This window comes from Oncorhynchus clarkii, chromosome 11 (genome assembly GCF_045791955.1).
Source record: "Oncorhynchus clarkii lewisi isolate Uvic-CL-2024 chromosome 11, UVic_Ocla_1.0, whole genome shotgun sequence".
In the NCBI taxonomy this organism is placed as follows: Eukaryota; Metazoa; Chordata; class Actinopteri; order Salmoniformes; family Salmonidae; genus Oncorhynchus; species Oncorhynchus clarkii.
In genome coordinates, this window is record NC_092157.1 from 35,779,457 (window position 1) to 35,795,967 (window position 16,511).

The 16,511-nt window shown below is 42.2% G+C and overlaps 1 protein-coding gene across 1 annotated transcript in view; it reads right to left on the reverse strand.

The window, feature by feature from the left end:
• Positions 1–2,389: 2,389 nt before the first annotated feature.
• Positions 2,390–16,511, reverse strand: part of LOC139420471 (vacuolar protein sorting-associated protein 41 homolog) — a 30,520-nt gene continuing 16,398 nt past the window's right edge. The window contains exons 6-28 of the mRNA XM_071170655.1: positions 15,632–15,694; positions 15,402–15,467; positions 13,691–13,810; positions 13,253–13,466; positions 13,032–13,129; positions 11,301–11,430; positions 11,049–11,164; positions 10,851–10,907; positions 6,744–6,805; positions 6,478–6,559; positions 6,178–6,270; positions 5,970–6,097; positions 5,668–5,812; positions 5,316–5,357; positions 5,173–5,223; positions 4,930–5,067; positions 4,558–4,612; positions 4,213–4,353; positions 3,978–4,114; positions 3,542–3,641; positions 3,382–3,426; positions 3,150–3,229; positions 2,390–3,026 (exon numbers count right to left, since the gene is read on the reverse strand). Of these exons, the coding sequence (XP_071026756.1) occupies positions 2,946–3,026; positions 3,150–3,229; positions 3,382–3,426; positions 3,542–3,641; positions 3,978–4,114; positions 4,213–4,353; positions 4,558–4,612; positions 4,930–5,067; positions 5,173–5,223; positions 5,316–5,357; positions 5,668–5,812; positions 5,970–6,097; positions 6,178–6,270; positions 6,478–6,559; positions 6,744–6,805; positions 10,851–10,907; positions 11,049–11,164; positions 11,301–11,430; positions 13,032–13,129; positions 13,253–13,466; positions 13,691–13,810; positions 15,402–15,467; positions 15,632–15,694 (2,244 nt within the window). The 3' untranslated portion in view covers positions 2,390–2,945. The remainder of the gene's footprint in view (positions 3,027–3,149; positions 3,230–3,381; positions 3,427–3,541; positions 3,642–3,977; positions 4,115–4,212; positions 4,354–4,557; positions 4,613–4,929; positions 5,068–5,172; positions 5,224–5,315; positions 5,358–5,667; positions 5,813–5,969; positions 6,098–6,177; positions 6,271–6,477; positions 6,560–6,743; positions 6,806–10,850; positions 10,908–11,048; positions 11,165–11,300; positions 11,431–13,031; positions 13,130–13,252; positions 13,467–13,690; positions 13,811–15,401; positions 15,468–15,631; positions 15,695–16,511) is intronic.

A 16,511-nucleotide genomic window follows, 5' to 3' on the forward strand; every position in this document is an offset into this window, starting at 1 on the left:
CAAAACTCAAAAGACAGACGACTCTTCTGTTTCACCATTCACGCCACCCTGTCTGCGTCGCACCAAATGACGAGCGTCACAAACACCGGGAATCTTCCCCTTCAGTTGGTTAACTTTCACATTTACCCCTACCCCAGTAAATCACTCCTCTCAATGGCACCCTTTCCTTGAGAGAAAAAACAAATGTCACTGCTACTGTCACAGACCAATCTTTAACCTGACCCTCGGATTCCAAGAACTTCACCACACCTACCACCTCCAATATTTCACCCTCATTCACTTCCATTTCTCCTCCGGTCTTCAATACGGCGTATAGCTCACTCTGCTTACACTTTCTACCATTCTTCTTTAACAAATCATCTCCCTTTTTTTTGCCATTATTAACCAACTCAAGCTCACCCTCTTAAACCTCTTTCCCTCCATATTACAAGTACAGTGGGGCAAAAAAGTATTTAGTCAACCACCAATTGTGCAAGTTCTCCCACTTAAAAAGATGAGGCCTGTAATTTTCATCATGGTTATACTTCAACTATGACAGACAAAATGAGAAAAAAAATCATGAAAATCATATTGTAGGATTTTTTATGAATTTATTTGCAAAGTAAGTAAGTCTGTAAGTCTTCACAAGGTTTTCACACACTGTTGCTGGTATTTTGGCCCATTCCTCCATGCAGATCTCCTCTAGAGCAGTGATGTTTTGGGGCTGTTGCTGGGCAACTCGGACTTTCCACTCCCTATGGGGTTGAGATCTGGAGACTGGCTAGGCCACTCCAGGACCTTGAAATGCTTCTTACGAAGTCACTCCTTCCTTGCCCGGGCGGTGTGTTTGGGATCATTGTCATGCTGAAAGACCCAGCCACGTTTCATCTTCAATGCCCTTGCTGATTCCTTTCCTTTACACGGATCAGTCGTCCTGGTCCCTTTGCAGAAAAACAGCCCCAAAGCACGATGTTTCCACCCCCATGCTTCACAGTAGGTATGGTGTTCTTTGGATGCAACTCAGCATTCTTTGTCCTCCAAACACAACGAGTTGAGTTTTTACCAAAAAGTTATATTTGTTTCATCTGACCATGTGACATTCTCCCAATATTCTTCTGGATCATCCAAATGCTCTCTAGCAAACTTCAGACAGGCCTGGACATATACTGGCTTAAGCAGCGGGACATGTCTGGCACTGCAGGATTTGAGTCCCTGGCGGCGTAGTGTGTTACTGATGGTAGGCTTTGTTACTTTGGTCCCAGCTCGCTGCAGGTCATTCACTAGGTCCCCCCCATGTGGATCTGGGATTTTTGCTCACCGTTCTTGTGATCATTTTGACCCCACGGGGTGAGATCTTGCGTGGAGCCCCAGATCGAGGGAGATTATCAGTGTTCTTGTATGTCTTCCATTTCCTAATAATTGCTCCCACAGTTGATTTCTTCAAACCAAGCTGCTTACCTATTGCAGATTCAGTCTTCCCAGCCTGGTGCAGGTCTACAATTTTGTTTCTGGTGTCCTTTGACAGCTCTTTGGTCTTGGCCATAGTGGAGTTTGGAGTGTGACTGTTTGAGGTTGTGGACAGGTGTCTTTTATACTGATAAGTTCGAACAGGTGCCATTAATACAGGTAACGAGTGGAGGACAGAGGAGCCTCTTAAAGAAGAAGTTACAGGTCTGTGAGAGCCAGAAATGTTGCTTGTTTGTCAGTGACCAAATACTTATTTTCCACCATAATTTGCAAATCAATTCATAAAAAATCCTACAATGTGATTTTCTGGATTTTTTCTCTCATTTTGTCTGTCATAGTTGAAGTGTACACCTATGATGAAAATTACAGGCCTCTCTCATCTTTTTAAGTGGGAGAACTTGCACAATTGGTGGCTGACTAAATACTTTTTTGCCCCACAGTATATGTCTCTTTATGAGAATACTGCACTTCTCCTGACATAAATCTGGTTCTTGCCCTCTCAAGGGACGCCATTTAACCGGCTGTCACAATCTCCGCACAATCAGTACGAATGCCTCAGGATTTAGCGCTCAACAATGCATCCCACTTGTAAAATAGCTGCATCGTCTTTGTTTTTCTTAGTCAGTTTTCAGAGCACGACTGATCAAATCTAAGAGATACCCATGAAAAATGCTATAAGGACTACTCATTTGACAACGTCATTGGACAGATCTACAAGAAAAGGATATCCAACTAAAATATTGTTTGAAGATGCTGTAGACAGGGCCGTGTTATCTAAGCAGAGTGTAGTCCTCAATAGAACAAGTGATACCTTCCAAGAAATGTAATGTCACTGAAGACCAAAAGTCTTGTCATTATTGTAGAGAATTTGTAGGTCCATTACTAAATACAGTATATTATTTAATGAGCTACGGTGGAAATTATAGATCACTTTTAACACACATTGAGATTTCAAAAGCCTTTTATTTGGAATCCTAAATTCATTGATCATTGAGGTTCAAAGCAAATTGCAAGAAGTGAATTAAGAGGAAATAGAGCAGGATTTCTTATTTTATTTTAGTAACAGTTAAAGGTAGACTCAACGAAATGACGTGGCCACAGGCAGCACCACAAATATTGGGATGAGTGAGATGCAAGACTGCGCTCTCACACGGTCACACAGTTTCTGCGCTCTCACACAGTCACACAGTTTCTGCGCATGTGCACAGGTTCGCGTCACACGGTTACAGCCTTGTAGCCAGGGAGCCAAAACAGCAGAGAAGTTGAGCCTCGTACTTCAATGCTCTTAGTTGTTGCGGAAATTGACCCACTATGCTGTTTACTTTCTGCCTTTATGTCATATCACGGAGTCTTCCTTTAACATTACAACATATTATGCATTTGATACAACAGAGCACACTGTGACAGAGGAACAAGCTAAAATCTATCAACCCAGAGATTACCATTCACTCCAATTGGGGAAAGAGGAAGTGATGGCATGGGAAGGTGAGCTTTTCCTGTTACTTCTTCATCTCCAGTATTCCACTTCCTGGCCCTCTCCGCTTCGCACTGCAGATGTTGCAAAACTGGACCCCAGGAATCTGAAAGAAGAGAAAAGGCAAAAGCCATATTAGGCAGGAAATCTGCTGCTCTCATCTGAAAGTCCATACTCTATATGAAGTGAGGAAGAGAGGGGGATGAAAGGAGATTGGGTAGATACTTACCGTTCCAGGAGAAGGTAAACACTCCTTGTGGAACATGTGTCTGCAGTGGAAGACCACCACACTGAAGTTCTGGGCCATATCTACGCCAAAGGAGCAAAACATGAACGCAGGTGTTTTGAATAGCTTCAAATGCAACGATGGTAAGAAGCATCCCAATTATAATACTAAAGTGTAGACACTACATATGAATATGCAACATTATAATGTCTAATGCTTAATAAGGTAAGCCCACCTGATGGTAATATTGAAGCATGACAGGATTCACAGATGTTCTCTTCTGAAAAAGAAATCAACAATTCAAACACAAACAATAAAACACATCAAAACTAATGCTTAACGAAGTCATTATGTTCCAACAGTTTGCACATCCACACACAAAAACAACTACCCACCATCCACCCTGACCCCTCTCATCTGAGTCCTATGCATCTTCTGGAGCAGTGACAGCGAGTCAGCCACCAAGATCTTCTTACAACCCTCCCGGAGCAAGATCTGAGAGACAGTGAAACAAAACCGTTTAAGAGGCAAGGCTGTTGTTACAGTGATATTCTAGGTACACTATGTGATGGCTGATGTTTTGACATATGATAATGATATATTTATCATATTTCATTGGAAATGTGTTTTTTTTGCATATGCCACTATCCCGAGACACCCTCTGAGAGTGGGGTCACGGACAGGGTCATCCATTATCAACGGCGACCCTGGAGTAATTAGGGTTAAGTGCATTGCTCAAGGGCACATTGACAGATTTTTCACTATGTCAGGTCAGGGATTCGATCTAGTGACCTTTCGGATACTGGCCCAACGCTCTAACCGCTAGGCTACCTGCAGGTTGTAGTCTTGGAGGATCTTGACCAGTGAGTCTCTGAGGTTAGGAATCTCCATGCCCTCCTTTATGCGGTGGATGAGTAAAATGGGATCCACATGTGTCCCAATGTTATTGAGAAGACCAGTAATGAAGGCTTGAGAGAGAAAAAAGACAAACTTAAAATGACACCTGTGGAAACACTATGCAGTAGGCCTGATCATTTGAAAGTGCTTCTGTATTCACGTGACCTACGTGGCTTATCGATGGAATACGAGATGAGATCCTCCCACAGCTCAGCGTCATCCTGCTCCTTGGCGAACTCTATGGCCTTGTCCACATCCTCCAGTTCCTCCATGATCATCTGAAGAGCCCGTCTACAGTTCCCCATTCTGCCTATGAAGGACAAGTAACAGTGGGTCAGTTTCCTCAGACCAAATGCAATTAGTTACCTGACTGGATGGAGGTACAGTTCAAGCTTTTCCCCCTCGATCTAAAAGCATTTCTATCCATTTATAAAGCACTTATGAGCATTTCTAACCAGTTCTAATGGTTTATTCAGTAACGTTAATGTCACAGAAACTGTAAGGGGACACTTACTGAGCAGGAAGACAGTTTCCTCCACAAAGTTTCTCTCCTGACAAATTTCCAGAGCCTAAAAAACATAGGGAAGGCAGTTGCAACACACTTGAGTTTCAGAAGTAAGATGATTAATTATTCTTCTATTGTAGTAATCTGACCTACATGATAAGATAATATAGATCTAAATTCGAAGAAATGTACTTCATTCCATGTGTAACTCTGTGTTGTTGTTTGTGTCGCACTGCTTTGCTTTATCTTGGCCAGGTCGCAGTTGTAAATGAGAACTTGTTCTCAACTGGCCTACCTGGTTAAATAAAGGTGAAATAAAAAAAATAAAATACAAAATAAATATTTGTATTTGAGCACACAGTTTTGAAAGTGTCTCAGTACCTTTTCTAGTGGGCAGTGGATGCTGTCTCTCAGGAATGGCAGTAGGTTGGGCCGATCGTATTCAGCATACAGGCCAATTTGTCTCTCATGGTACCGCTGACCCTTGTGGTGGTCCCTCTTGAATAGTTTGTGGAGATACTGAGAGAAGGAGGTGAAATGCCATGTTAAACACAATTTTCAAATCAAGATAATCATAGGAAATTAAAAACGTATAATCACTAAAGAACTTGTAGTGTGACTCACAATGTGTAGCAGCTCAGGCCTGTCCCTGAGTTCCTCCACCACTCTGTCAATCTGTAGAACATTGAAGACAGAAACATCATTAGCGAACAGCATGTGCTCCCCAAACTCCCCAAGAAAGATTAAGGGAAGCCAAGTACACATACCAATATTTTGTCTTCGTTATCCAGGAGCATGTCGACAGCTTTCTGACAACACAAATGAAAAGGCCATTCTTCAGACAAAGAGACACACAAAGTGACTTATGACCTTTGTGGCCAGACAATCCAAATGCAATAAGAGCTGTGTGTATGAGGCACAAGGACTCAAGACGGAGGGTTTCCATGACTTTTGCACAGTTTAAAGCACTCAAAAACGGACTTTCAAAAAAGACAAGTTGATATTACTATTCAAGTAAGGACAATTATACGCATAACACAGCCTTAAACAGTAGCAAGGTCCTATGATACAGTAAGGAGTCTACTTAATAAAACAATTGTGCATGTGCTGGCGAATCACCTCTTTATCAAAGTCCATGAGGAGCACAATCTTGTCTTCTATGGAGGAGAAGAGGTCGTGTTTGTGGATCAGCTGGTAAACATCTTTATGCCTCAGTCTCAGGTAGATCTCCAGGGCTCGGTCATACCGCTGGTCATATGTATACCTGCATGGACAGAAGAAACACACAGCTTAGTGGTACTAATATATATATATATATATATAAATAAATAAATAAATAAATAAAGAGGAAAATAAGCATTGCAGCAATAGAGAGGTAATGAAGTCAATCAAAATGCTCAAACCAGTATAGAGTCACTCACAGTTCAGCCAGTGTGGTGAGCAGGGTGCTGTTCATGGGGTCCTTCTTGAGGTGGTCGGTGACTGCCTGAACAATGGTCATGTTATTGTAGAGCTCTCCTGGCCACTCACGGATCAAGGTGGCAAAGCCCTTTGAGAAAGAGGTTGCAGAGAGAGGCTTTGTTAATGCAGTAAGAAGACCACCAGACCATCAGGAACAGACAGACATACCTCATAGTCTGACTTTAGAAACTCGTGTAAGATCATCTCATAGATGGCAGGTCTGAGACGCAGGTCCCCTCTAGGCAAGTACTGACTGATGGCCTGAAGATGCAGAGACAGGAGGAGAGGTGGGAAAACAAAATGAGAGATATGGGAGGGAGTTACATGAGGGAAAGAAAACGATACAGAGAATTACAACAGTTAATACTGAGGGCAATACTGAGAGTATTGTTCATTCCAAAACTTGCTCAAAGTCTCTAATGCCATCATTTTCCACAAGTTGCAAGGTCACAATGTGGCCCGACTCACCTTCAACTGCCCAATGGTTTTAAACCTGTACACCTCATTCTCCCAGAGTTCCATGTTTTTTCCCAGCACCTTCTGACACTTCCTAGACTTAAAAGAACACGAGAGAGAGAGAGAGAGAGAGAGAGAGAGAGAGAACACGAGAGAGAGAATGAGAGAGAGAGAGAGAGAGAGAGCGAGACAGAGAGAAAATAATCACCACATCTACTCTTTACACTGGTATTTTGCAGAAGAAACACTAAACTGAAATAACTAAAAGGCTGAAGTACCTGGCAGCGGTGTCATAGTCACCTTTCTCCACCAGGTGATTGATGTAGGCCATCCCAATTTTCTGATTACAAAAGAAAAGACACTCCATGAGGGAACACAACATGAGTAATGGACTGTATCCTCTGTAATTTCATCAAATGTTGTTTCCAAAAATCTACTTCATTCTTTTCCTTGACCTCAACAGATCTGTAAGTCATTATTAATGTCAAGAAATCCTGTAAAATCACAGCCCCATCTAACTTAAAGTGAAGAAAGTAGAGGTCTTAGATCTTCGTTAGAAAATTAGACAACTAAGGGATCGCAATGTGTCAAGGCTTGAAGACATGCAGTGGACTACAAAAGTATTGGGAAAGTGACTATTTTTTCCCCCAGCAGTTTGGATTTGAAATGAAAATGACTGAGGTTAAAGTGCAGACAGTCAGCTTTAATCCATATCAGGTGAATCGTTTAGAAAGTACAGCACTTTTTGTACATAAGCCCCCCCCCCCATTTAGGGGACAAATTCACTTGTATGTGTATTAAAGTAGTAAAAAGTTCTGTATTTGGTGGATGCTACCATGCTTACGGATAATCCTGACTGAATCGTGAATAATGATGAGTGAGAAAGTTAGATGCACAAACATCAAAACCCCCAAGACATGCTCACCGCTCAACATTACAAGAACTGGGGAGGTGATCATTTTTGGGAGAAACTATATTTGTGCATCTGTAACTTTCTCACTCATCATTATTCACGATTCATTCCAGATTATCAGTAGTCATGGCAGCATCCACATTAATGCAGAAGTGTTGAGAAACATACTGTATTCTACTCTTATTTTACAATAAATGTGACTCCAAAATGACACAGTACATTATTTACCTCACCCTCCATTTCTCAAATCTGACCATAACTCTATCCTCCTGATTCCTTCTTACAAGCTAAAATTAAAAGCAGGAAGCACCAGTAACACGGTCTATAAAAAAAGTGGTCAGATGAAGCGCATGCTAAACTACAGGACTGTTTTGCAAGCACAGACTGGAATATGTTCCGGGATTCTTCCGATGGCATTGAGGAGTACACCACATCAGTCACTGGCTTTATCAATAAGTGCATCGAGGACGTCCTCCCCACAGTGACTGTACGTACATACCCCAACCAGAAGCCACGGATTACAGGCAACATTCGCACTTAGCTAAAGGGTAGAGCTGCCACTTTCAAGTAGCGAGACTCTAACCCAGAAGCTTCTAAGAAATCCCGCCATGCCCTCTGACGAACCATCAAACAAGCAAAGCGTCAATACAGAACTAAGATCGAATCGTACTACACCGGCTCCGACGCTCGTCGGATGTGGCAGGGCTTGCAAACTATCACAGACTACAAAGGGAAGCAGAGCCAAGAGCTGCCCAGTGACACGAGCCTACCAGACGAGCAAAATAACTTCTATGCTCGCTTCGAGGCAAGTAACACTGAAACATGCATGAGCGCATTAGCTGTTCCGGATGACTGTGTGATCACGCTCTCCGCAGAAGATGTAATTAAGACCTTTAAACAGGTCAACATTCACAAGGCCACTGGGCCAGACGGATTACAAGGATGTGTACTCCAAGCATGCACTGACCAACTGGCAGGTAGGTGTCTTCACTGACATTTTCAACCTCTCCCTGCCTGAGTCTGTAATACCAACATGTTTCAAGCAGACCACCATAGTCCCTGTGCCCAAGAACACTAAGGAAACCTGCCTAGATGACTACCGACACGTAGCACTCACTTTCTGTAGCCATGAAATGCTTTGAAAGGCTGGTCATGGCTCACATCAACACCATTATCCCAGACCCACTCCAATTAGACCCACTCCAATTTGCATTCCGCACTAACAAATCCACAGATTATGTAATCTATATTGCACTCCACACTGCCCTTTCCCACCTGGACAAAAGGAACACCTATGTGAGAATGCTATTCATTGACTACAGCTCAGCGTTCAACACCATAGTGCCCTCAAAGCTCATCACTAAGCTAAGGACCCTGGAACTAAACACCTCTCTCTGCAACTGGATCCTAGATTTATTGATGGGCCGTCCCCATGTAGTAAAGGTATGTAACAACTCCAACACCATCATTAAGTTTTCTGATGACAACAGTGGTAGGCCTGATCACCGACAACGATGAGACGGCCTATAGGGAGGAGGTCAGAGATCTGACCGTGTGGTGCAAGGACAACAACCTCTCCCTCAATGTGATCAAAACAAAGGAGATGGATTGTGGACTACAGGAAAAAGAGGACCGATCACGCCCCCATTCTCCTCGACGGGGCTGTAGTGGAGCAGGTTGAGAGCTTCAAGTTCCTTGGCATCCACATCACCAACAAACTAACATGGTGCAAGCACACCAAGACAATCGTGAAGAGGGCACGACAAAACCTATTCCCGCTCACTAAATCTGAAAAGATTAGGCATGGGTCCTCAGATCCTCAAAACGTTTTACAGCTGCCCCATCAAGAGCATCCTGACGGGTTGCATCACTGCCTGGTATGGCAACTGCTCAACCTCCGACCGCAAGGCACTACAGAGGGTAGTGCATACAACCCAGTACATCACCGGGGTCAAGCTTCCTGCCATCCAGGACCTCTATTCCAGGCGGTGTCAGAGGAAGGCCCTAAATAATTGTCAAAAACTCCAGCCACCCTAGTCATAGACTGTTCTCTCTGCTACCGCACGGCAAACGGTACCAGAGCGCGAAGTCTAGGTCCAAGAGGCTTCTAAACAGCTTCTAGCCCCAAGCCATAAGACTCCCGAACAGCTAATCAAACGGCTACCCAGACTACCCCCCCCCCCCACTACTCGCTGTTATTATCTATGCATTGCCACTTTAATAACCCTACCTGCAAGTACATAATTACCCAAATTACCTCAGCACCGGTGCCCCCGCACATTGACTCTATACCGGTACCCCCTGTATATTGCCCCGCTATTGTTATTTACTGCTGCTCTTTAATTATTTGTTATTCTTATCTCTTACTTTTATTGTGGTATTTTCTTAAACTGCATTGTTGGTTAAGGGCTTGTAAGTAAGCATTTCGCTGTAAGGTCTACGTTGTATTCGGCGCATGTGACAAATCAAATTTGATTTCTAGTGGGCACAAAAAAAAATCTGAAACACAACCTTAACAAGCAGCAAATGCATCCAACAAATGTTTCTAGTGAAACTCTTGATTTAGTCATTGTGTACTATGAATACAGGACAAAAAAATTAACTTTTTGTACTTTAATACGCATATGTGAATTTGTCCCAATACTTTCGGTCCCCTAAACTGGGGGGGACTATGCACAAAAAGTGTACTAATTTCAAAACAGCTCACCCATATGGATAAAAATACACTCAAATTAAAGCTGACAGTCTGCACTTTAACCTCAGTCATTGTATTTCAAATCTAAAGTGCTGAAATACAGAGCACCCCCCCAAATAAATGTTTGTTTCTATCCCAATACTATGAGCTCACTATGGTAAACGCAAATAGTATTTAAGTACTACAGGTTGAATGCTCTGGTCTGATGTTACTTGGGTTCAACCCATTAAGTAAAAGGTACTGCATTGACTGGCTCCCAAAGTTGTTTTTTTTAAACGCATAAAATGCTTGTAAGTAAGTTAGGACATGGTTTGAAATATATATATATTTTTTAAGAGGTCTAGCCTTCCATCCAAGGAACAACGACATTTCAGAAAGAGCAATACAAACTGTTCATAATCCTTGGGCCAGGAAAGACATTTTAAAATGTAACCCAATTATTTTAGTAAGAAAAAAAAGAGAGCCAATGAGGCTTCTTTCACTGCAGCACAGTGAGAAAGGAGAAGATGGTTTGTAGCTAGTGTGTGTGAGACATGAGAGAATCTGTATGAGGGGGACAGGCGCACAGGCGATGTGTCCTCTGCAGTTTAGGGTTAGCAGTAGGTATGCTCGGGTGTGAAAGGTAATATTCATACTGTTAGTTTGCTGAAGTGGGTTGGGATTTGGTCAAATACATACATGTAGGTAAAATAGGAGTAGGAATAACACATGAATAGCAAGGAATTGCACTACTCTGGGAAGGAATAGCACTTAACATGTCCAATGCCTATACAGTACCTGGACTTCATGGCGTTTAATGTTCTTGAAGCTGATCTCGGCAGCCATCAGAGCTTCCTGTGAGAGAGACAATACGTTTTGGTAACACGGTAACAGCCGACAGTTATAATGCATTAGTACTGAACACAGATGATATATCGCAGCAAAATACGAAGTTCCCACATGAAGTCTGCTTGATTGGATGATTATAACACCAACCTCATACTTCTTCTTGTCCAGCAGCCAGTCAATGTGGTCATCTTGGTCTCTCTCTTTGGCCACCACAATGTCTTTAGGGCTGATGATGTAGTAGAGGGATTCTCCCTCGGAATGTTCTGTTGACACATGAGAATGCTGGAATGATCTTTAGTACATGATATATCCTGCACAGTAGTTTATAGTAGCTAGAATAATCTGTAAATACAGAGTGTCACTGAGTAGTGTTTGCCGGGGCTTTTCTGATGGGCTCACCCAGTCGGTAGTCTCGACACTCGTTCTCCTGGAAATTGCGGACGGTCAGGGCGTCTGATGAGATTTCCTCATAGCCCTCTGGAAGAGGCTGGATGATGTCCAGACAAGGCCGCGCTCGGAACTCCTCCTCCTGATCTCACACACACACACACACAAATGGTATATAAAGTGATTTCAGAAAGTATTCACACCAAACTTTATTTTTTTATTACAAAGTGGGATTGAAATGGATTTGTCATTTTTTGTTAACGATCTACTCATAAATAACATTAAAAAAAAAATATTTATGAAAAATAAAACACTAATATATCCTGATTAGAAGAGCATTCACCCACGAGTCAATATTAGAAGAAACGCCTTTGGCAATCACTATGATTACAGATGTGAGTTTTTGGGGGCAAGTCTCTAATAGTTTTGCACACCTGGATTGTACAATATTTGCCATTCTTTTTTCATTTTTATTATTCAAGCACTGTCAAGTTGGTTGTTGATAATAGCTAGACAGCCATTTTCAAGTCAAGCCGACTTAAGTCAAAACAGTAGCTCAGGAGCATTCAATTGCGTCTTGGTTAGCAACTTCAGTTTAGATTTGGCCTTGTGTTTAAGGTTTTGTCTTGCTGAAAGGTGGATTTGTCTTCCAGCATTCAGAACCAGGTTTTTCCTCCAGGATTTTGCCTATGCTTAGCTCTTTTCCATTTATTTTTATCCTAAAAATCTCCCTTCTCCTTGCAGATGATAAGCATACCCGTAATATTATGCAGCCACCACCGTGTTTGACAATATGCCACAAACATAACGCTTTGTATTCAAGTTAAAAAGTACATTTCTTAGCCATTTTTTTTGCAGTATTACTTAAGTGTTGAAAACAGGATGCATATTTTATTTTCACTCTGTCATTTAAAGTTAGTATTATGGAATAACTACAATGTTGTTTATCCATCCTCAATTCTCATATCACAATCATTAAACTCTGTAACGGTTTTAAAATCACCATTGGCCTCATGGTGAAATCCCTGAGCGGTTTCCTTCCTCTCCGGTAACTGAGTTAGGAAGGATGCATGTATTGATAGACCATTCAAAGCCTAATTTCTAACTTAACCATGCTCAAAGGGACATTCACTGTCTGCTTTATTTTCATATTTTTTGGGACATCTACCAATCAGTGCCCTTCCTTGCAAGGCATTGGAAACCCTCCCTGGTCTTTGTGGCTGAATCGGTGCTTGAAATTCTCTACTCGATTGAAGGACCTTATATATACAGATAGTTGTATGTGTGGGATACAGAGGTGGGGGTAGTCATTAAAACGTCATGTTAACCACTATTATGGAATACAGAATGTGTCCATGCAACTTATTATGTGATATTTACTCCTGAACTTACTTAAGGCAGCCATAACAATGGGGATGAATACTTGACTGAAGACATTTCAGCTTTTCATAAAAAAAAATATGTTTTCACTTTGACATTATGTGGTATTGTGTGTAGAACAGTGACAACATCTCACATTTGAAACCATTTTACATTCAGGCTGTAACACAACAAAATGTGGAAAAGGTCAAATGGGTGTGAATACTTTTACTTTAGACAAACGCACACACAAACCTGCGAGCGCGCACAGACAGACGTAAACACACACATACAGTATACAATATCAACATTTAAATACCATGGCTGTGACCCCTTAAGCCATTCCATCATGCAACATATATACGGTTTCAAACCAAACATTACCATGTGATCAGAGTTCTCCTTCACAAAGTACAGGGTGACCAGCTGGTCTGCTAGAGGCGCCAGGCCACTGATGAAGAACTCCGTTTCAAACGCAGACACTACAAGAGAGAAGAAACCCACATTACTACAACTCCAAACTAATGCGCTTACCCCCACATTATATTACATTAAAAGTTCCACAAAACATTTTTGTTATCTAACAATACACTACATGTTCTCACCAATTTCCACATAACGGCTAGGAAGGTCTCTCAACTCTGTGTGGCCCCTCTCCTTCACAACACAGATCTTAATAGAGGAGCCCCAACCGATGATGAGGGTGGAGTTGTCTTTCCAGCACAGACTGCAGGGGTACATATCAGGCCGCAGGCTGACGTTATCCCGCAGGACGTTGGTGATTCGCTGTTTGGTGCTGATGTCATAAATCTTCACACCCTGGAAGAGACCAAGACAAACAGAGCATGTTCACTATGTGTACGTCCAATGCACTAATCTAAGTAAGTTGACATGCTATAAGATGCAATAAAAATCCTAACATATACAATAAAGTAAATCATCATCATAAAGATTAAATATATAAGTATAAATTAAAACGACAAACTAATCGCCGTGTTTCTTGTTGCCACATATCTGCAGCTTTGACGGTTCTCCTTACTTACCATATTGTTGGCCCAGGCGATGAGATTGGCCCTCCATTGGACGTTAGTGATGGTGCCCTCCCCCTCGTGCAGAGTGGACGTCTTCCAGCGGTTCAGCCAGTTCTTCTCGTACAGCAGCAGCTTGGGAAGGCAACATTAAAAATAAAAACACACATCAGAATCACGTGTGTCACCAATGATATCCAAATCAGCACCAGTTTCAAAAACAGACAAACAATCGTGTCCTTGGAGCGGTGGTTTGTGGTTCTGTATTTCCACCACCAGAGGGCAGTAGAGCACAAGGACAGGAGGGTCGTCTTCTGTGTCAGTGGGCCACCCAGAGCAGGAGGATTGTGTTTCACTTTATCATAAACGTAAAGTAAACGGACACAGTGTTTTCCAACTTACTTCAAGTCAGTGAGCAGACATGATCCATCTTCACATGATTCAACTAACCTATCAGTGTGTGTGACATGTGACAAAAGAAGTGGAAGGAAAAACTACAGATTGCATTAAAGATGTGGTCTTTGAAACACAGATCAGCTTCATAATAAAAGACTGGCAAAATCAATTCCTGATTACTTCAGTAGGTTTGACAGACAAAGCCTGCACCATATTTCTCTAAATCTCTTTGATTCTCGCCAATGGCTTTGAGACAATGATGGCTGTAGTCACTCTTTCCAGTCATTATGTAGACGGCGGAGGCGTCACCTCAAAGGCCATATACATAAAAGGCCTTTCAGGCCCTTTAAAAACATCTCTCAGTGTCATACAGATGGATGTACAATACCACATAGGTATTATGTTCTGGGGAGTGAGATGAGAGAGAGAGAGCCCCGGCCTCTCTAATTCAAAAAAAAAAGTCTGAAAATGTTAACAGTTCTCTCCAAAGAGAGGACATAACACTGGCAGAACTGTGGAGACAGAATTGAATTGCCTTTGACAGGATGTGGCTCCAGTTGAGGCTTATTGATTTTCATCACAGGGCGCTTTATGGAGGGTCTTGAGAACAGGGAGAGGAAAGAAATCAGTACCAATTGAAAGAAAATGGTTACACTAACAATGAGCGTTTCCTTAGAAAAGAAAGGTGGATTGGATGATTCCAGAAGCTCTCTCTCACCAGTGCTGTAGATATGTATACATCTTGTTTTGTCTCTCTCCAATGGTCATTGAAATACAGTACTGTACAGATTTTCGGTCTATTTTAATCATTTATACTAAGTGATGCCGCAGACTGCAGCCTTTGTAACTCAAAAGGGAACATTAATACCTAATATATAGCAAGTTTTTTTCTGGAGTCTGAGACAAATTAGAGAGGAAACTGCTGTGTGCCTGCCTGTCCAGGACCCTAAGACTATGGGCCTTCCTGATAATGACATCTATTTGGTGTGCTTGTGAAGCATTGCCTTTCAAACACTGTTGAGCGAGCAGCACTTTGTGAAAATGGGCCGTTCTCCCCGGAGTGCACTCCAGAAGAGAGACAGGGGAAAGTAAGAGCCTTTCACACCACCCAGCAAAGGCCTACAGTGTGTGTGCACAGCCATCAGCCAAGCACAAGGGAGGAGGAGGCTCACAAGAACAAAATCTAAATGAATTCATTTTGAAAAACAAATGGCTAATATTCTATCCACATTAGCTAACGCTCAACAGTTTTCAACTACACTGCTAACACAGTTGAGATGGGCTATATAGTGTAATCACATTGGGGAAAAAAAATACCTTTCAATCTCACCTTGTTGCCTCCGGTGACAAATTGTTTGTAGTTTGAACTGCTGAACCGAGGGTGTAACGCCACCACCTGGAGAACATAGCAAGTGGATCCATTTAGAACGCATCAAGTTTAGAAGCAATGATGGGGGCTATCTTGAGATGCACTGAATATATTAGTATACCACCTCGTACATATACTCTCAACGAAAAGTATGAAGTTAAAAGAAGTACATGCATTTGACATCAGCTTACTTTGACAGGACAGTCAAAGTTCTCATGGAAGCCCTCCCTCGTGTAGAGTCCAAACACTTGAACCTGCAATAGAGAAAGTGTTGAATGTCAGTATAAAAAAATACATCTGTACTGTGTTTGCAGCTGTTTCTGAGGCACTCTTGTGTATGCAGGGGGAGTTCTGGACAGCAAGACTGATTGGATCACTGCTACCCTTCCACTGGGTCACCAATTAGTGGCCAGGTTGAATCTCTGAACCCTCTGGTGCTTTGATACGAGCATCCTAATCTTTGGCTTTACCACAGCCGCAGTTACTGTAGTTACAGCAATACTATGTAACAATTACACTGTACCACAGCCTGACTGTCTGGGAGTCAAAAAAGAACAAAAAGAAAGTTTCAAAAAGAAACATCACGCCCTTTTCACTCTCCATTTTCAATCCCATCGATGATTCAGGATTATTTGAAGGGATTGACACAGATTAATGGCTAACTGAATTGGCCGAGGACGGACAACTGCAGCGGCGTCGGTTTTAATTGTCAACGCCACTTTCTGCGCGACAAGATCTTGTTTCGCCGCTGGAGTGCGAGCGAGGAGGCGATATCAGAGAGCATATCTGGACTGCAGGATCCATGAAGCATGGTAATAATGATCAGGAGAGGAGCGATAACAAGAAGGTAGAGAGCACTGAGAGGGTATCCATAGAGACCTGATGACTGACAGCCAGGCAGACAGATGGATGGGAGAGTCTTTCCCCTTAGAACATGAGCATGAACATGTGCTTGTTCAAAACCCTATACATTCGTAGATTTATGAAAGTAAACAGGTATGAGGAAGATAAAGCTTGTGGTTTGTAAAACTTATGAGTACTGGGGCACATTCCGTATATCTAAATTCCCTT